Genomic DNA, 21,954 nt, shown 5'->3' on the forward strand with positions numbered 1-21,954 from the left:
AGCAATCTACAGATTCAATGCAATCCCTATCAAATTACCCATGACATTTTTCACAGAACTAGAACAAACAATCCAAACATTTATACGGAACCACAAAAGACCCAGAATCGCCAAAGCAATCCTGAGAAACAAAAACCAAGCAGGAGGCATAACTCTCCCAGACTTCAAGAAATACTACAAAGCCACAGTCATCAAGATAGTGTGGTACTGGTATCAAAACAGACAGACAGACCAATGGAACAGAAGAGAGAATCCGGAAATAAACCCTGACACCTATGGTCAATTAATCTTTGACAAGGGAGGCAAGAACATAAAATGGGAAAAAGAAAGTCTATTCAGCAAGCATTGCTGGGAAACCTGGACAGCTACATGCAAATCAATGAAACTAGAACACACCCTCACACCATGCACAAAAATAAACTCCAAATGGCTGAAAGACTTAAATATACGACAGGACACCATCAAACTCCTGAAAGAAAACATAGGCAAAACACTCTCTGACATCAACATCATGAATATTTTCTCAGGTCAGTCTCCCAAAGCAATAGAAATGAGAGCAAAAATAAACCCATGGGACCTCATCAAACTGAAAAGCTTTTGCACAGCCAAGGAAACCAAAAAGAAACCAAAAAGACAACTTACAGAATGGGAGAAAATAGTTTCAAATGATGCAACCGACAAGGGCTTAATCTCTAGAATATATAAACAACTTATACAACCCAACAGCAAAAAAGCCAATCAATCAATGGAAAAATGGGCCAAAGACCTGAATAGACATTTCTCCAAAGAAGATATACAGATGGCCAACAAACACATGAAAAAATGCTCATCATCCCTGATTATAAGAGAAATGCAAATCAAAACTACCATGAGATACCACCTCACACCAGTCAGAATGGCCATCATTCATAAATCCACAAATAACAAGTGCTGGAGGGGCTGTGGAGAAAAGGGAACCCTCCTGCACTGTTGGTGGGAATGTCAACTGGTACAGCCACTATGGAGAACAGTTTGGAGATACCTTAGAAATCTATACATAGAACTTCCATATGACCCCGCAATCCCACTCTTGGGCATCTATCCGGACAAAGCTCTACTTAAAAGAGACACATGCACCCGCATGTTCATTGCAGCACTATTCACAATAGCCAGGACATGGAAACAACCCAAATGTCCATCGACAGAGGGTTGGATTCGGAAGAGGTGGTATATATATACAATGGAATACTACTCAGCTGTGAAAAAGAATGACATAATGCCATTTGCAGCAACATGGATGGAGCTAGAGAATCTCATCCTGAGTGAAATGAGCCAGAAAGACAAAGACAAATACCATGTGATATCACTTATAACTGGAATCTAATATCCAGCACAAATGAACATCTCCTCAGAAAAGAAAATCATGGACTTGGAGAAGAGACTTGTGGCTGCCTGATGGGAGGGGGAGGGAGTGGGAGGGATCGGCAGCTTGGGCTTATCAGACACCACTTAGAATAAATTTACAAGGAGATCCTGCTGAATAGCATTGAGAACTTTGTCTAGATACTCATGTTGCAACAGAAGAAAGGCTGGGGGAAAAATGTAATTGTAATGTATACATGTAAGGATAACCTGACCCCCTTGCTGTACAGTGGGAAAAAATTTTTAAAAAATAAATAAAAATAAGTCAACCATAGCTAAATTCCAGCTTACTTAGTCTCTCTGAGCTTTGTTATGCAATATTGGGATATTGATACATGAATCAAGATTTAACATAAATCTTGGCATAGAATAAGTCCTCTGTTTAACACACCATCAATATTCAACATTTTTATTATAGTTGATTCACAATGTTCTGTCAGTTTCTGCTCTACAGCAAAGTGACCCAGTCATACATCTGTACACATTCTGTTTCTCTATACACATTCTGTTTCTCACATTATCCTCCAGCATGTTCCATCACAAGTGACTAGATATAGTTCCCTGTGCTATACAACAGAATCTCATTGCTTTTCCAATCCAAATGCAATAGTTTGCATCTACTAACCCCAAACTCTAAGTCCATCCCATTTCCTCCCCTTCCACCTTGGCAACCACAAGTCTATTCTCCAACTCCATGAGTTTGTTTCTCTTCTGTAGATACCTTCATTTGTGCCACATTTTAGATTCCACATAAGTGAGATCACATGGTATTTGTCTTTCTGACTTACTTCATTAGTATGATAGTCTCTAGTTCCATCCATGTTGCTTCAAATGGCACTGTTTTGTTCTTTTTATGGCTGAGTAGTATTCCATTATGTATATATATCATATCTTCTTGATCCATTCATCTGTCGATGAGCATTTAGGTTGTTTCCATGTCTTGGCTATTGTGAACATAGCAATGCATGTATAATTTTCAATGAAAATTTTGTCTGGCTATATGTTGATGAGTGGGATTGCAAGATCATATGGTAGTTATATATGTAGTTTTCTGAGGTACCTTCATACTGTTTTCCATAGTGGTTGTACCAATTGACATTCCCACCAACAGTGAAGGAGGGTACCCTTTCTCTACACCCTCTCCGGCATTTGTTATCTGTTGACTTGTTAATAATGGCCATTCTGACCAGTGTGAGGTGGTACCTCATTATAGTTTTGATTTTCATTTCACTAATAATTAGTGATGTTGAGCATTTTTTCATGTGTCTATTGGTCTTCTGTGTACCTTCTTTGGAGAAATGTCTATTCAGATCTTCTGCCCATTTTTTAATTGGGTTGGTTGTTTTTTTGTTTGTTTGTTTGTTTGTTTTTTGCTGTTGAGTTGTATTAATTGTTTGAATATTTTAGAGATTAAACCCTGTCAGTTGGATCATTTGAAACTATTTTCTCCCATTCCATATGTTGTCTTTTTCCTTTTTCTTTTTTTTAAATGCTTTCCTTTGCTGTGCAAAACCTGTAAGTTTGAATAGGTCCCATTGCTTTCTTTTGAAGCCTTGGGAGTCTGACCTAAGAAAACATTTGTATGGTTGATGTCAGTGAATGTTTTGCCTATGTTCTCTGCTAGGAGTTTTATGGTGTCTTATCTTATGTTTACGTCTTTAAGCCTTTTTGAGTTTATTTTTGTGCGTGGTGTGAGGGTGTGTCTAGTTTCATTGATTTACATGCAGCTGTCCAGGTTTCTCAGAACCACTTGTTGAAGAGAATATTTCCCATTTTATATTCTTACCTCCTTTGCTGAAGATTAATTGACCATAGGTGTCTGGGTTTATTTCTGGACTCTATTCTGTTCCATTGGTCTGTATGTCTCTTTTCGTACCAGTACCACACTGTCTTAATTACTGTAGCTTTGTAATATTGTCTGAGTTCTGGGACAGGTATGCCTCCTGCTTGTTTCCCTGTCCCCACTGCCTCAGGATTGCCCTGGTAATTCTGGGTCTTTCATGGTTCCATATAAATTTTTGGATTGTTTTTTCTAGTGCTGTGAAAAATGTCATAGGTAATTTGATAGGGATTTCATTGAATTTCTAGACTGCCTTGGGTAGTATGTCCATTTTAACAGTATTAATTCTTCCAGTCCAGGAGCATGGAATATCTTTCCATTTCTCTGAATCCTCTTTATTTCATCAATTAATGTTTTATAGTTCTCAGCATATAAGTCTTTCACCTCCTTAGTCAGTTTTATTCTTAGGTATTTGATTTTTGGGGGTGCGATTTTAAAAGTATTATATTTTTATATTCCTTTTCCAATATTTCATTGTCAGTATACAGAAATGCAACTGATTTCTGAATGTTAATCTTGTATCCTGCTATTTTGCTGAATTTGTTCATCAGTTCAAGAGTTTTTGTGTGGAGCTTTTAGGAATTTCTATATATAGTGTCATATCTGCATAGAGTGACAGTTTTACCTCTTCTCTTCCAATTTGGGTATTTTTATTTGATTGCCATAGCTAGGACTCCCAATACTATGTTGAATAAAAGTGGTGAGAGTGGGCATACTTGTCTTGTTTCAGAATTTAACAGGAAGGTTTTCAGCTTTTCTCCATTGAGTTTGATATTGGCTGTGGGTTTATCTTAAATGGATTTGATTATGTTATATTCCCTCTATACCCACTTTGGTAAGAGTTTTTATCATGAATGGATGTTGGATTTTTTTTCAAGTGCTTTTTCTGCAACTATTGAAATGATCATGTGGTTTTTGGCTTTTCTTTTGTTAATGTGGTGTATGATGTTGATTGATTTGCATAGGTCGAACCATCCTTGTGAACCTGGAATGAATCCCACTTGGTTGTGCTGTATGATCTTTTTTATATGTTGATGGATTCAGTTGGCTAAAATTTTGTTGGGAGTTTTTGCATCAATAGTCATCAAAGATAATGGCCTATAGCTTTCTTTTTTGGTGGTATCTTTGTCTGATTTTGGTATAGGGTGGTTGTGACTTCATAGAATGTCTTTGAGAGTGTTCCTTCTTCTTCAACCTTTTGGAAAGTTTAAGGAGGATGGGTATAAGTTCTTTGTATGTTTGATAGAATTCTCCTGTGAAGCCATCTGGTCCTGGACTTTTGTTTATAGGCAGTGTTTTTTTATTACATATGCAATTTCATGTCTAGTGATCAGCCTGTTCAATTGATCTGTTTCTTCTTGCTTCAGTGTTGGTGGGCTGTATGTCTCTACAAATTTGTCCATTTCTTCTAAGTTGTCAAATTTGTTGTCATACAATTGTTTATAGTATTCTATTATAATATTTTGTATTTTTTACACTATCTGTTGATAGTTATCCTTTTTACTTTCTTATTTTGTTTGAGTTCTTTCTCTCCTCTTCTTGGTGAGCCTAGCCAAAGTTTTGTCAATTTTGTTTACCCTTTTAAAGAACTAGCTCTTGGTTTTATTGATTTTTTTTCTATTGCTTTTTGAATCTTTATTTCATTGATTTCCTGTCTGATCTTTATGATTTTCTTTCTTCTGCTGACTTTTGGTTTTGTTTGTTCTTATTTTTCTTTTTTTTTTTTTTTTTTTTTTTTTGCCTTTTCTAGGGCCTCTTCCTGTGGCATATGGAGGTTCCCAGGCTAGGGGTCTAATTGGAACTTAGACATTGGCCTACACCAGAGCCACAGCAATGTGGGATCCAAGCTGCATATGCAGCCTACACCACAGCTCATGGCAATGCCAGATCCTTGACCCACTGAGCAAGGCCAGGGATCGAACCTGCAACATCATGGTTCCTAGTCGGATTTGTTAACCACTGTGCCATGATGGGAACTCCTGTTCTTATTTTTCTAATCCTTTTAGGTGGTAGTTTAAATTGTTTGGCAAAAGCAGTTATTGCTGTGAACTTAGCTCTAAGCTCTGCTTTTGTGGCATCCCATGTATTTGGAATGGTTGTGCTTTCATTGTCATATGTCTTAAGGTATTTTTTTATTTCCCTTTTGATTTCCTCGTTGACCCACTGGTTTTTTAGTAGCATGTTGTTTAGTCTTCATGTAGTCAGTTTTTTCCTCATTTCTTTTCCTGTGGTTGATTTCTAATTTCATGCTATCGTGGACAGAGGCGATGCTTGAAATACTTTCTATACTCTTAACTTTTTGAGGTAACTTTTGTGCCCCAGCATGTGGTCAATCCATGAGAATGTTCCATGTGCATGTGTTAGAAAGAAAATATATTCTGGAATGTATATTCCAAGTGCGTGTGTGTGAAAGAACATATATTCTTTTTTTTTTTTTTTTTTTTGCTATTTTATTTTATTTTATTTTTTTTTTATTTTCCCACTGTACAGCAAGGGGGTCAGGTTATCCTTACATGTATACATCATAATTACAGTTTTTCCCCCCACCCTTTCTAGAACGTATATTCTGATTTTTAGGATGTAGTGTCCTGAAAATGTCAATGAAATCTAACTTTTCTATTGTGTCATTTAGGATCTCTGTTGCCTGATTGATTTTCAGTCTAATCTGTGCATTTATATGAGAGGGGTGTTAAAGTATCCTACTATTATTGAATTCCCATCAGTTTCTCTTTTATGGTTTTTTTGGTTTGTTTGTTTTGTCTTTTCCAGGGCCACACTCATGGCATTTGGAGGTTCCATGCTAGGGGTCTAATTGGAGCTCTAGCTGCCAGCCTACACTAGAGCCACGGCAATGTGGGATCTGAGCCATGTCTGCAACCTACACCACAGCTCACAGCAACACCGGATCCTTAACCCACTGAGTGAGGCCAGGGATCAAACCCACAACCTCATGGTTCCTAGTCGGATTCGTTAACCACTGAGCCACGACGCGAACTCCAGTTTCTCTTTTATGTCTGTTAGTACTTGTTGTATGCATCTGGGTGCTCCTATATTAGGGGCATATATGTTGACGATTGTAATACCCTCTTCTTGATTGGATCCTTTTATCGTTAAATAGTGTCCTTCTTTGTCTTTCTTTATGGCCTTCATTTTAAAGTCTGTTTTGTCTGATGTGAATATTGCAACTCCCTCATTGCTGTCTTTTTCATTCACATGAAATATCCTTTTCTATCCCCTCAATTTTAATATAATGTGTCCTTTGACCTAAAGTGAGACTCTTGTAGACAGCATATTGTAGGCTCATGTTTTTTTATCCAATCTGCCACTCTATAACTTTTGATTGGAGCATTCAGTCCATTAATGTTTAAGGGAATTATTGATAAATATGTATTTACTGCTATTTTAAACCTTCTTTTCCTGTTGATTCTATGTTTCTCCTTTGTTCCTTCCTTTTTTGGTTGGATGATTTCCTTTTTTGTTTTTATGCTTGTGCCCTCTTCTTTTTAGTTTTTGTGAATGTAATCTTTGTTTTCAATTTTGGTTGCCCTGTTTTTCAATTATGTTAACCTCTTCCTATGTCTGCTTGCTTTAGCTTGATAGTCATATAGGCTGGAACACATGGTTAAAAAAGAAAATCTATATTTACTTACTTTTCTTTCCCACATTTTATGATTTTGAAGTCCTTTTTTAACATCTTCATGTTTATCCTTTTGCTGTTCCTTGTGTTTATTGTCACTTTTACGATAGGTTTTTTTTTTTTTTTTCCCTTTTAGATCTATAACCTAGCTTGTTTGAGTGATTACTTTCCAATTGTGATTTTCTCCATCCTATTTCTTTCTTTTTTATTTAGAGGAGCACTTTCAGTATTTCTTTTAGAATTGGTTTAGTATTGCTGTGCTCTTTCAGTTTTTCTTTGTTGGAGAAATTCTTTACTTGTCCTATTTTAAATGATATTCTTGCTGGGTAGAGTACTCTAGTCTGCGAATTTTTTCCTTTTAGAACTTTGAGTATATCTTGCCACTCTCTACTGGCCTGTAGTGTTTTTGTAAAGAAATCAACTGATAGCCTTATGGGGGGTTCATTTATAACTAACTCTTTGTCTTTCTCTTGCTGCCTTTAGAATCCTCTTTTTATCTTTAACTTTTGCCATTTTTCTTATAACATGTTTTGGTGTGGGTCTGTTTCAGTTCAACTTGTTTGGGGCCCTCTGTGCTTCTTGCATCTTGATATCTGTTTCCTTTAGATTTGGAATGTTTTCAGTCATAATGTCTTCAAATATATTTTCAATCCCCTTTCTTTTTCTTTTCCTTTTGGAATCCCTATCATGCATAGATTGGCCTGCTTTGTATTATCTCAGAGGGTCTCTTATATTTCTTTCATGTTTTTTTCACTTGATTTTTCTGTCTGCTGTCCTGATTGGGAGATTTCCATTATTCTATCTTCCAAGTCACAGATTCATTCCTCTGCATTATTCATTTTGCTCTTCAGTGCCTTTAACTAGGCTTGTGTCTCTGCAAGTGAATTTTCTGATTTTTCTTGGTTCCTCCTTATAGTTTTTATTTCCTTGCTAAAGTAATCTGAATAACTGTTCATATCTGCTCTTAATTCCTTTATAGTTCCTCTTAATTCCTTCATTATTTTCACTATCTCCTTTTTGAACTTAGTGTCTGTTAGACTGCAGAGGTTTGTTTTATTTTTTTGTCCTTCAGGTGAATTCTCCTGTTCTTTTAACTGGGCATGGTTCCTGAGCTTCTTCATTTTGCTTCTGTTTTTCTGGTTCTTTGAGTGTGTGGAAAACAGCTACTGAAGTCTTGGAGGGCTGTTTATATGCAAGAGTGCCCCTGGGTAGTACTGAGGGCTTACTATTTATTTTTAGGGTGATGCACATGCTTCCAGGGAGATGGAGGCAGTGATCAGGGCTAGTAGTCAGTGCCTGGTTGCTGAGCCTTAACAGTGTCAAGGACCCACAGGAAGTTGGTGCAGGCTTCTCCTAGTTTCGGGGCCCTGCAAAGTTACATTGATCTTGTGGGCAGTACCCAGACTGTTTGGCAGTGGCAGAAGGAGGGTGTGTGCATTCCCAGGGGAGTTAGAGCAACGACAGGTTTGCTCAGTTATAGTGCCCTCCTCTGTGCCAACCTCTGAGGTGACTCAGGCCACAGATGCTACCTGTTCGTGGACCCCTATTGGTGTCAGGCCACCCCCACCTCTGTGTCTGAGATGACTGCTGTGGTTTTCCCTTGCCACCTGTAGACCACATAAGAGGTACTATGTCATGTTTAGCCCCCTACTGCCCTCAGCCTACACAAGAGGTGCCTGGCCCCCTGTAGCCCACACAAGAGGTGCTCCATACCCCATAGCCTGCACAAGTGGTGCCTCACCACTCATAGCCTGTACCAGAGGTGCCTTGCCCTCTGAGAGTCTGTGCACAAGGAAAAGTAGTCCTATGGTGGTCTGCCCCTCCTCCTCTTACCCTCCCCAACAGTAGTGCCTTTTTTCTCCAATTGGGCCCAGACCTCCTGGGTTCCTTCAGCTGTGGCTTTCCATTCCCCAGCTTATGGCATACCACTCCCTGGCCCCTCAGGCTATCTCCACACAGCTAACTCTAGTCCTCTCCTAGGAGCCTGAGTCTCAGCACCAGGCCCCCACCCAAGCATCTCAGGCTGTGGTGTACAGGAGCAGTATTATTGATGGTCTTTTCAGTTCTCTCTCTCTGCTTTACCCTCCTCAGTCTAGCTTCTGTGCTTTTCTCTGAGGCTCTGAGGTCCCTCCATCTCAGTCGATCTCCCTGTCAGTTAGGTGTAAGAACCCAGGATGTAGGTTCCTTTCCTCTTTAACAGCTCCCTCTCAGGAAAGCTAGTCCCATCCTGATTCCTCTTCTCTCTCTCTCTCTCTCTCTTTTTTTTTTTTTTTTTTTGCCTTTTGTTCTACTCAGTTATGTGAAGGTTTTCCTGCCCTTTTTGGAGATTTAAGGTCTTTTGCCAGTGTTCAGTAGATATTCTGTGTGAATCGTTCTACATGTAGGATTTTTTTATGTGTTTGTGAGAGAAAATGAGTGCCATCTCTTACTCCTTCAATGTCTTTATCCCTCCAGTATTCAATACTAACACAGTGATTTGCTATAGTGACATGCTACAAGGTGTTTTTTATTTAGAAATAATACTTGCTGCAGTAAAATCAACTCATTTTCCTTTTGTGGATCCTCCATTATCAGAAGACCATATAAGTTTGAGAATGTATAGTAAAATAAACATCAGGCACACAGCCATAGAGAATTTTATCTATCTATAAATTGGAGTCTTTCCTGGAGTTCCCGTTGTGGCTCCGTGGTTAATGAATCCAACTAGGAATCATGAGGTTGCAGGTTCAATCCCTGGCCTTGCTCAGTGGGTTAAGGATCCAGCATTGCCGTGAGCTGTGGTGTAGGTTGTAGACGTGGCTCCGATCCCATGTTGCTGTGGCTCTGGTGTAAGCCGGTGGCTACAGCTCCTATTAGACCCCTAGCCTGGGAACCTCCATATGCTATGGGAGTGACCCAAGAAAAGGCAGAGACAAAAGGAAAAAAAAAAAATTGTAGTCTTTCCTTCCTTCCTCTCTTCCCTCCTTCCTTCTTATATTCCTTCCTCCCTTCCCCGTTCCTTCCTTCCTTTCTCTTTCCCTCCCCTTCCCCTTTCTTTTGGTTCAAGGACCTTGGGTCTTAGAGCAATTTGTTGGAACAGTTGAGTTCAGAGAAGGGAGAAAACGATGAATAAAGGTAAAAAACCAGTCTTCTGGGTTCTGTTATTCTGTTGACTGGCTTAACTTTTTTTTTTTTTTTTAAACTTCAGGTTGTATTTAAAGGGTCACAGTGGGACAGCAGGAAAACAGAGCAGCCTGATCTTACATGGTGCTGATTTCAGCACTAAAGATGCTGATAATGACAACTGCATGTGCAAATGTGCCCTCATGCTAACAGGAGGTAAGTCCTTCAGGGCCATTCTCTAAGTTATGTTTCATTGGTTTGAGGCTTGAGGTTTCTTATCTATGAGAAAGGACTCTGATCTTCTGGTCGGGAAACTTAAGAGCAAGTCCTTAGAGATCATTTTGTTCTGCCCACTAATTTACCATATGTTCTTGTGCAAGACATTGCTAGCATACTTAGAAGTTTGCCTTCTCCCCCAAATCTATGGTGGGGGTGTGCTAAGCTTGGTTTTGAATACATTTTTAAACTTCTTAAAGTCCCAGTTGTTCTACTTTGTAAATACTCATTATGATACACATAGTGAAATGAACAACAATTTAAGAATTCAGCATACAGACAAAAACAAAATAAAACAAAAAAATTCCTTACAAAATATTTTACAACTGTATAATAGAGTTCATTGACCATTCTATTGAAACAGAATAAGAGGATTAAAGATGTGTAACTATATCTAAAGTTATACAATTCAGATCAGTTATACCAGGGCTTTAATTAGTGTGCTGACCTCTACAAGACATGCTATAGTGACATGGCTATAGTGACATGCTACAAAGTGTTTTTTATTTACAGATAATACTTGTAGCAGTAAAATCAACTCATTTTCCTTTTGTGGATCCTGCATTATCAGAAGACCATATGAGTTTGAGGATGTATTTGAGCTGGTATAGGAAATTCCATTAAATAATACTGTCTTAAGACACTGAGCAAGAAAATTAACCCTTTTGAACTTTTAAGATATTTTTTGTAGCCTTCTGATTGTATCAAAGAGAAATTCTGAATTTATTGCTAGTTTATCTGTAACACTTCTTCAGCACTTAGTGATTACCCTTCTTAGCAAATCCCATTGTGGCTCAGTGGTTAATGAATCCAACTAGCATCCATGAGGACGCAGGTTTGATCCCTGGCCTTTCTCAGTGGGTTGGGGATCCAGCTGTGCCATGAGCTGTGGTGTAGGTCATAGATGCAGCTCAGATCCTGCACTGCTGTAGCTGTGGTGTAGGCCAGCACCTACAGCTCTGATTCAACCCCTAGCCTGGGAATCCCTACATGCCGCAGATGCAGCTCTAAAAAGCAAAAAAAAAAAAAAAAAAAAAAGGGGGAAAAAAGGAAAGAAAGAGCAAACTCTTGACTAAGAACCTTTGTTAGGCAATGGCACCTACTTAGAATTAAATAAAGTGATTTTGTTTTAATTTTACTAAGTTTTAAATTTTATATCTACATTTTACTATAGTAAGTGGTACTGATTTCATCTTTAAAGGAATAATATAAACTCTGCATTTTAAAAAGTATTCACAGTATTTGACATTTAACAAAATATTGACTTAAAGAAAAATATTTCTTAAATATTAATAAAAGTTATAAATGGATATGGCAAAAACTGAAGTTGATACATGACTGAAGTTCAAGAGACACTGAGCTAAAACCTGATGACAAATGATATAACTCAGAAATATTGTAGACTGGTGAAAGAGGAGTTGGCACCAAACAAAATTGTAAAAGAAGCTCTTGCCCAGTGTTTCACGTCTTACAGTTTTAGTATAGTTTCCCTGTCTTAGTGGAATGGTAATCACTCCCTCCTTCATCTGTTCTGATTCTTTGTTATACAACCAGAAAACATGGTTTTCATGCTAGTGAGGAAAATACTCTTTAAATATAACATTTTACTTTTCTGAATATGATATTACTATCATTATTATTATAACATATTATTATACGATACTGAATATGTTGTACTGTCTTCCTTGAATTCCAAACTATGTGAGATAAGCAGGGAGAGAAACTTGAATCTCCGTTTTGTACATAAAGAAAACAAAAGTAAGTAAATGTTCACCATTTTATCATTAACATCTAGGTCAGCAGATTGTGACACATAGGAACTCAATAAAAAATGCAGTGCATAAATGAATGAATAACCATCTTTGATCCCTTTAAATCACTTTTAAATTTTGAAGCCAATGAAATGAATCACTAGGTTGACACTTTTTCTCATCAATTAGCAGAGCATGAGAGAGTGTAGAAGGAAAATTATGGAGAAATCTTTCCACTTCATCCTTATCCCCAGGGCCTCCATTGTGACCACCACAAAAATCACATCCCATTCTGATTGCCATCCACTCCATTTATAACAACATCTTTTCAACGTGAGACCAGCCGTAGTATTACCAAAGCCAGCCTGTATTGAGTCTTTGTCATATCCTTCTCCATAAGCTTTAAACACGCCATTTTGGCATCACATTCAACCTCAGCAAATAAAATTAAGTTTTCTATATGCAATTTTATTATCTCCCTCCCATAACAGTTGTCACAAATTTAGAATATTTTTAAAATGGTACCCACAAGTTAGGTTCTGAACTTTTTTCCTGAAAGAAAATATTTCTTTTCAATACCTCCCTGAGCCCATAAATGAAATTGTCAGCAGCTTTATGCAAGGACAACAGGAATTTGATTGTTCAGTTTTCTGCCTATTTTAATTTTGAAATACACTTCATTTTCTCCATGTCTGTTTTTATAGATAATTTTCCTTACCAAATAAATACAACACATGAAAGACCAACAGTAAATCTTTCACTTGTTTCCTTAGAATAGTATTCCAGTATGTTCATATTCCTGACATAGTAATGAAAATACAAAGTGAAGCAAAGAGGAGAATGCATCTCTTTGGTTGTCGATGAAAAAACTTCTTTGCACAGATTTGGAATTTATTTCTGCTTCAGATGATTGAACTTTGTCTTGTTCTTTCATCCATAATCATTCTTGGACCTACTTCTTACTCACCAATAAACACATATGTTGGGAGAGAAATTTTCCACTTATTGCCTGTGCTGGAATAGTCTAAGTAAATGTGTTTTTGTAATAAATGCCATTACCCTATCAAATATCCTTTTGAAAGAATCCAGATCTTGCAAAGCTATTCTCTCTGCAAAACTAATATGTGGAATTTAGATAGCTAAGAACTGGAGACCATAAGGATGAATGTCAGTGACAGTCCAGGTAATTTGAGTATTGCCTGGAATTTATGTCCAACTTAGCTGTCCCCACCACCACTATTTATTCTCTTATAGTTCCCCTTAGAACCATTTTCTCCGTCTAATGAATTTTCCTTTCTTTTTTAGAAACTTGGACTTGGACTTCTTACATATTCAAAATAGTCTATTTTAAGCAGAGATTTTAGTTTCATCCTCCTTGAAACTAATAATTCTTAATTCTCTGTCATCATCAATTAAAGCTTTGTTAATTATGTTATTTATAAGTTTTCCATTGTTTCTTCTAAAAAGTATTAAAGATAAAGTACGATTTATTGCCTGCTTAGCCATCTAAGTAACTTTCTTCAAGTATGTGGAGGACTTTTAGTTGGAAAATGTGTTATTGTTGTCATGCTTATCTGTCAGACTGAACAACAGAAGATAAGCTTAGTTGAGAGCAGAAGGTATTTCAGCTAGACATAAGGTAGAACATTTTGATCTTTCTTCCTTCTTTCCTAACATTCTAACTTCTTAACTTCCTTCTATCAATTCAACCTAGTTATAATGAGTAACTGTTAAGAGTCAACTACTGTCAAAAAAATGAACAAGACAGAATACAGGTTGCATATAGTGAGGGAGACCATTAACAAAAAGTAAACAATAAATAATGCAATTTCAAACCATACCAACTTCTAAGGACAAAATACAACCCATGATAGAGAAAGAGGAAAGTGACTTTAGATGGAGTGTCCAGGGATCAAAGGCTGGAATGAGTTGCCAGGGAGGATTGTACATGTCTAGTTAATGGACACCATCAAGAAGAGAATATAAAACTATTTAACTGAAAGAGTTTACTCATGTACATTCCTCTGGTTGTGGATCTAGACAATTCCCTCACATTTTCTACTGGTTCTGTGATTTTCTTATTCCATGTATTCATTGTGGCTGCAGTAGAGACAAACAAGTAATATTATTTTTCAGCACATAGGTTGTAGTTCATAGTACACTGTTAGTAGAAAGGAGGTATAAGAATGAAAAAGCATATTTGCACAAATGTAAATAAATACCACAATGTTTTTTACTCCCTTTCCAAGAAGTATTCATACTTTCTACCTTACCAGAAATTCTTCCATCCAATTTAAATATTAGATAATTTTTGTTTCATGAAGCATTTCTTTTTTGTTTTTCCTGTTTAAAAAATTAAAGTGTTCTAGATTTACAATATTGTTCCAATTTCTGCTGTACAGCAAAGTTACCCCGTCAGACAAATATATACATTATTTTCCTCAAATTACCTTCCATCATGTTTTATCACAAGAGATGATATATTTCCCCATACTATACAGTAGGACCTCATTACTTATTCCTTCTAAATGTAATAGTTTGCATCTACTAAGCACAAACTCCTCATCTATCCCATCCCCCCCTTCCACCTTGGCAACCACAAGTCTGTTTTCCATGACTCTGAGTCTGTTTCAGTTCTGTGGGTAGGTTCATTTGGGCCATATTTTAGATTACACATGTAAGTTATACCATGTGGTATTTGTCTTTCTCTTTCTGACTTATTTCACTTAGTACGAGAATCTCCATTTACATCATGTTGCTGCAAATGGCATTATTTCATTCTTTTTATGGCTGAGCAGCACTCCATTATGTATATGTACCGCATCATCTTAATATATTCCTCTGTTGATGTTTAGGTTGTTTCCATGTCTTGGCCACCGTGAATAGTGCTGCAGTGAACATAGGGACACGTATATATTTTGAATGGAAATTTTTTCTGAATGTATGTCCAGGAGTGGGGTTGCTGGATCATGTGGTAGTTCTATATTTACTTTTCTGAGGTACTTCCAAACTGTTCTCCATAGTGTTTGTACCAATTTACATTCCCACCAGTTGCCATGGGAGATAACCTGAGGAAACATTTGTACAATTGACGTCTGAGAATGTTTTGCCAATGTTCGCTTATGGGAGTTTTATGGTGTCTTGTCTTATATTTAAGTCTTTAAGCCATTTTGAGTTTATTTTTGTGCATGGTGTGAGGGTGTGTTTTAGTTTCATTGATTTACATGCTGCTGTCCAATTTTCTCAGAACCACTTGTTGAAGAGAAATTTTCCCATTTTACATTCTTGCCTTCTTTGTTGAAGATTAATTGACCATAGGTGTCTGGGTTTATTTCTGAGTTCTCTATCTGTTCCATTGGTCTCTACATCTGTTTTTGTAAAAGTACCACACTGTCTTGATTACTGTAGCTTTGTAATATTGTCTGAGCTCTGGGACAGTTATGTCTCCTGCTTGGTTTGTTGTTGTTGTTTCTTTTTTCTTCAGGATTTCCCTGGCAACTCTAGGTCTTTCGTGGTTCCATATAAATTTTTGGATTATTTATTCTAGTTCTATGAAAAAAATGTTATGGGCAATTTGATAGGGATTGCACTGAATCTGTAGATTGCTTTGGGCAGTGCAGCCATTTGAAAAATATTAATTCTTCCAGTCCAGGAGCATGGAATATCTTTCCATTTCTCTGAATCATATTTAATTTCCTTGATTAATGTTTTATCATTTTTAGCATATAAGTCTTTCACCTCCTTAGGTTTATTCCTAGGTATTTAATTTTTGGGGGTCTGATTTTAAAATGTATTTTTATATTCCTTTTCTAATACTTCATTGTCAGTACACAGAAATGCAACTGATTTCTGAATGTTGATCTTGTATCCTGCTACTTTGCTGAATTTGTTGATCAGTTCAAGTAGTTGTGTGGAGCCCTTAGGGTTTTTTTAAATATAGTATCAAGTCATCTGCATAGAGTGACAATTTTCTAGTTTCATTGAATTACCTGCAGCTCTTCAGTTTTCCCAGCACCACTTACTGAAGAGACTGTCTTTTTCACATTTTATGTTCTTGCTTCCTTTGTAGAAGATTAATTGACAGTTGGTGTCTGGGTTTATTTCTGGGCTGTCTGTTCTGTTCCTTTGGTCTGTATGTCTGTTTTGGTACCAGTACCACACTGTCTTGATTACTGTACCTTTGTAATATTGTCTGAAGCCTGGAAGAGTTACGCCTCCTGCTTGGTTTTTGTTCCTCAGGATTGCTTTGGCTATTCTGGGTCTTTTATAGTTCCATGTAAATTTTTGGATTATTTGTTCTAGTTCTATGGAAAATGTCATGGGTAATCTGATAAGGATGGGATTAAAGCTGTAGATTGCTTTGGATAGAATGGCCATTTTAACAGTATTAATTCTTCCAATCTAGGAGCATGGAATATCTATCATTTCTCTGAATCCTCTTTAATTTCCTTAATGTTTTATAGTTCTTACCATATAAGTCTTTTACCTTGGTCGTATTTATTTCCAGGTATTTAATTTTTGGATGGTGTGATTTTAAAAGGTATTATTTTTATATTCATTTTCTAATATTTCATTTTTAGTATACAGAAATGCAACCAATTTCTGAATGTTAATCTAGTATCCTGCTACTTTGCCTAATTTGTTAATCAATTAGAGTAGTTTTTGTGTGGAATCCTTAGGGTTTTCTGTGTATAGTGTCATAAAATTTGCAACTCTTCTCTTCCAAGCTGAATACCTTACATTTCTTTTGTTTTTCTGATTGCTGTGGTTAGAACTTCCAATAAAATTGAATAAATGTGATTACAGTAGGCATCTTTGTCTTGTTCAAGATTTTAGGGGGAAGGCTTTCAGCTTTTCTCTGTTGAGTGTTATATTGGTTGTGGATTTGTCATAAATGGCTTTTATTATGTCGAGATAGTATTCCCTCTCTATCCACTTCAGTAAAAGTTTTTATCATGAATAGATGTTGGATGTTTTGAAATGCTTTTTCTGTATCTATTGAGATGATCATGTAGTTTTTGACCCTTCTTTTGTTAATGTGCTTATGGCATTGATTGATTTGCATATGTTGAACCATAATTGTGATCTTGGTCATGGTGTATGATCTTTTTTATGTGTTGTTGAATTCATTTGGCTAAAATTTTGTTGAAAATTTTTGTGTTTATATTCATCAAAGATATTGCCCTACAATTGTCTTTTTTTGTAGTATCTTTGCCTAGTTTTGGTATTAGGGTGATGGTGGCTTCATAGAATACCTTTGAAATGTTCCTTCTTCAATATTTTGGAAAATTTTAAGAAGGATTGGTATAAGTTCTTTGTATGTATGGTAGAATTAGCCTAGGAAACCATCTGGTCCTGGAATTTTGTTTGTAGGGAGTGTTTTTATTACATATTCAATTTCATTACTTGTGATCAATCTGTTCAGATTATCTCTTTCTTCTTGCTTCAGTATTGGTGGGCTATACTTACCTAGAAACTTTTCCATTTCTTCTGGGTTGTCAAATTTGTTGCCATATGGTTGTTCACAGTATCCTCTTATGGTTTTTGGTATTTCTGCAGTGTCCATTGAGATTTTTCCTTTTTCATTCCTTTTTGTTTGTTTATTTGGGTTCTACCTCTCTCTGTTCTTCTTGGTGAGGCTGGCCAGAGATTTGTCAGTTTTGTTTACCCTTTCAAAGAACCAGCTCTTGGTTTTATTGATTATTTTCTATTGTTTTTTGAATCTCTATTTTGTTGATTTCCTTTCTGATCTTTATGATTTCCTTCCTTCTGCTGACTTGATGTTTTGTTTGCTCTTCTTTTTCTAGTTCTTTTCATTGGTAATTTAGGTTATTGATTTAAGATTTTTCTTCTTTTTTGAGAAAGGCCTGTATCACCATGAGCTTCCCACTAAGCACTGCTTTTGTGGAATCCCATAGATTTTCAGTGGTTGTGTTTTCATTGTCATTTGTCTCAAGGTATTTTTTTAATTTCCTATTTGATTTCCTTGTTGATTGTTGAGCCACTGGTTTTTTAGTAACATGTTTTAGTATCTGTGTAGTCGGTTTTTTCCTCATTTTCCTTCCTGTGGTTGATTTCTAGTTTCATGCCATTGTGATCAGGGAAGATGCTTGAAATAATTTCTATACTCTTAAATATTTGAGGTTAGTTTTTAGCCCTAGTATGTGGTCAGTCTTAGAGAATGTTCCATGTTCACTTGAGAAGAGTGTATATTCTGTTTGTTTGGGGGTTTTTTTGGTTGAAATGTCCTAAAAATATAAATTTAGTCCAACTGTTCTGTTGTGTCGTTTAGGATCTCTATTGCCTTGTTGATTATCTGTTCATTGATATGACAGAGTTGTTAAAGTATCCTACTATTACTGTAGTCCTATCAGTTTCTCCTTTATTTGTATTTGTTGCATATTTTTGGGTGCTCCTATATTAGGGGCATATATAGTTGATGAGTGTAATGTCCTGCTGAGCCACGATGGGAACTCCATGCCATTTTTATTATAATATGTCTTTGTATAGTTCTCTTTGGATTGAAATTGTTTTGGTCCCTCTGGATATTACTTCAAATATATTTTCTTTTTCTTTTTTTCTTTTTTGCCTTTTCTAGGGCTATTCCCTTGGCATATGGGGGTTCTCAGGCTAGGGGTCTAAACGAAGCTGTAGCCGCAGGCCTGTGCCAGAGCCACAGCAACACAGGATCTGAGCCATGCCTGTGACCCACACAACAGCTCATGGCAACCCACTGAGCAAGGCCAGGGATCGAACCCACAACCTCATGGTTCCTGGTCGAATTTGTTAACCACTGAGCCACGATGGGAATTCCCTCAAATATATTTTCAATCCCCTTTTCTTTTTCGTTTCCTACTGGAATCCCTATTATGTATAGATTGGCACACTTGATATTATCCCATAGATCTCTTATATTGCTTTCATTTTTTTTTTTTCACTTGGTTTTCTGTCTGTTATCCTGATTGGATGATTTCCATTATTCTCTCTTCCAAGTCACTTATCTGTTCCTCTGCATTATTCATTCTGTTCTTCAATGCCTTTAACTCAGCTTTCATCTCTGCAAATGAATTTTCTAATTTTTCTTGGCTCCTCCTTATAGTTTCTAAGTTCCTTATTAAAGTAATCTGTGTTACTGTTGATATCCATTCTTAATTTCTTAAGTATTTTTCATTATCTCCTTTCTGAATTCATTGTCAGACTGCAGAGGTCTGTTTCATTGTTTGCTCCTTCAGGGGAATTCTCCATTTCTTTTAAGTGGAAATTTTTTCTGTGCCTCTTCATTTTTGCTTATATTTTTCTTATCTTGTAAGTTTAGGAAAACAATTATCTACTGTAGTCTTGGAGGCATATTTTTATGTAGGACCATCCCTGGGTAGCTTGTGAGGGCTATTTTTTTTTTTTTTTTTTTTTTTTTTTTTGACATAAAGGTTGCTTTTGGTTTGGATGCTTTCTGTCTCCTTCGTCAGTGTGCTCTGGCCATTATCCCCTTGATAGGGAGTGAGCCAGTGTATGGCCTATGTGTGCTTCCAGGGAGATGGAGGCAATTGGAAGGGCCTTTAGCCACTGCTGGTTGTGGGCCCTTGGTAGTGGTGAAGACAAATGGCAAGATGTGAATGCAGACTGCTCCTGGTTGCAGGGCCCTGGGGTAGTGGCAGTGACCCACAGGGAGGTGAGGCCAGCACCCAGAGCCTTTGAAGTGGCAGCTTCAGGTCATGTGCGTTCCCAGGGGAGTGAGGGCAGTGGGTGGCTCTGGGTTACAGGGCTCTCTGCAGAGGCAACCCCTGAAGTGACTGGGGCCATGGATGATGTCTGTTTATGGGACAGTTAGTGGTGGTGTGCCACACCCACCTCAGGAGTCCTAGATGGCTGTGGTCATTTGCATCTGCCCCTGTAGCCAATGCAGCAGGTGCACCACTATCTGAGAGCCTGACCTTATACAGAAAAAGATGTTCCTACAGTGGTCCCACCCCTCCTCCTCTCACCCTCCCCAGCAATGATGCCTTGTTTCTCCTGTAGGCCCAGGCCCTCTCCCACACTGCACTCCCCAGCCCCAGGCACACTGCTCCCCAGCCCCCTCAAGCTGTTTCCACATAGCCAACCCTAGTACTCTCCCCAAACTGACCTCAGCGCCCACCTGAGTGTCTCAGGCTCTGGTGCCCCGGCCATGGTACTGATGGTCTGTGCAGCACTCTCTCTGCTTTTCCCTCCTCTGACCAGCTGCTGTGCTTCTCTCTGAGGCTTTGAGGCTCCCCCTCACCTGGCTGATCTCCCTGTCAGGAATCCCAAGGTGTGGATTCCTTTCCTCTTTCACAGTTCCCTCTCAGGAGTGCTGGTCCCATCCTGATTACTTTTTTCTCTTCTCTTTCTTTTTTTTCTTTTGTTTTACCCAGTTATGTGGAGGGTTTCTTGCCCTTTTTTGGAGATCTCAGGCCTTCTGCCAGTGTTCAGTAGATGTTCTGTTTGAATCATTCTACACGTAGACTTTTTTTTTCTATATGTTTGTGGGAGAAGGTGAGCCCCACATCTTATTCCTCCACCTTCTTGATCCTACCCTTCATCATTTCACATTTCTTATGGACCAAACCATCTAATTGCCACACCCATTTTCTATGGAACTGACCCTTTAATGAGTCATGAGATGATTTGTCAGCATACATTTATAATCCAGAAATATCCATGTACTTTGACTCATTAGCCTTAGGAAAATTTGTTAGTTTTTTCCATAGGTTTCTTTTTTTATATAGGATATTACAAGAAATATGTATATTTCAATAGTGGAAGGAAATAATCCCTTTTTGTGCCCTTCTGAGCCCAAGTAAAGGAATCAGTTTTATTATAAACCTAATGTTTTCTGTATTATTTAGCACTTAGAAAGCAGAAATGTAATATTCAGTGCATGCTTTTTTGTATGCATTTATTATATATAAACATAAATGTGCAAAAATCTATGACTCTAAAATTATGAAAATGAAAACTTTTTCTCATTAGATTGTCACATTCAAAGCAAACTTGCATTCCGAGAAAACAGGGTCTTTTGTACTAAGGTAACATTCTTCAAAATAAATTTTTCTGCAAGTCTGTCAGAAACTATAATCACTAAAGGTAGTCAACCAAAAAATATATATACACTAACAAAATATGGTATTGTTTTGCATTCTTTTACTTACCTTTTCTTTCAGGCCAACTTCATATTTGATACATAATATAAAAGCTGTGTAAAAATCTGACCTAACCTTCTGCAGAAAGAATCCGTTGCAGTAGAAACTCCAATCTCTATTTCCCATGCATAAACTATGTCAGCCAATAGACGAGACTTTGCTAAAGCTAACAAAGGATATTTCTCAGTTCAATTCTAAAAGATGGGACAAAGCCATACACATAAATCTTTCGTACATATACCTAGAACTTACCAGATACTAGCAGTAGACACTTGGTAAATGATTGCCTTGCCTGCTATATAATCTTGAAGAAGACAAAGAGAATGAAAGAAATTAACAGCCTCTCTAACTGGTTGAAATGACAGGATCTTTGGGAAAATATAATCATCTTAAAGTTTTTGATAACCCAGGAAGGACCTGTTAACCATTGTCAGATAACTGGTGTTCCCTAGGTTTTAAGGCAAAAATGTTGAGGGAAAGAATCCATTTGGGTAATTTAATGTTGACAGCAGAAATCTACATTGCATTACATTATTTCAAAGCAATTTCTTATTTAGTGCATAATCTCTAAGCCTATTCCACAAAAATGTACATTCCTTGAAGGCAAGAACTTCATGCTCTTCACCTCAGTGCATAGTGCATTTCACATAGGATGTGGTAATAATATGGGTTAAATGAATAAACAGGCTATCAGAGACGCTATGAGGACACTGCAGAATCACAAATGATCCTGGTGAGAAGACATAAAAACAAATCAATTTGAGTATAAATGTGAGTCTTTTGTGAACT

At 37.2% G+C, this 21,954-nt stretch overlaps 1 protein-coding gene across 6 annotated transcripts in view; it reads left to right on the forward strand.

Annotated features, from left to right (window-relative positions):
- The window catches only part of ANGPT1 (angiopoietin 1), a 308,232-nt gene that overhangs the window by 275,113 nt on the left and 11,165 nt on the right, over nt 1-21,954 (forward strand). For all 6 annotated transcript variants that reach the window (XM_021088688.1, XM_021088686.1, XM_021088684.1 and 3 more), the window contains 1 exon segment: nt 10,066-10,196. In XM_021088688.1, coding sequence (XP_020944347.1) covers nt 10,066-10,196 — 131 coding nt within the window.

The sequence above is a fragment of the Sus scrofa genome, chromosome 4 (genome assembly GCF_000003025.6).
Source record: "Sus scrofa isolate TJ Tabasco breed Duroc chromosome 4, Sscrofa11.1, whole genome shotgun sequence".
In the NCBI taxonomy this organism is placed as follows: Eukaryota; Metazoa; Chordata; class Mammalia; order Artiodactyla; family Suidae; genus Sus; species Sus scrofa.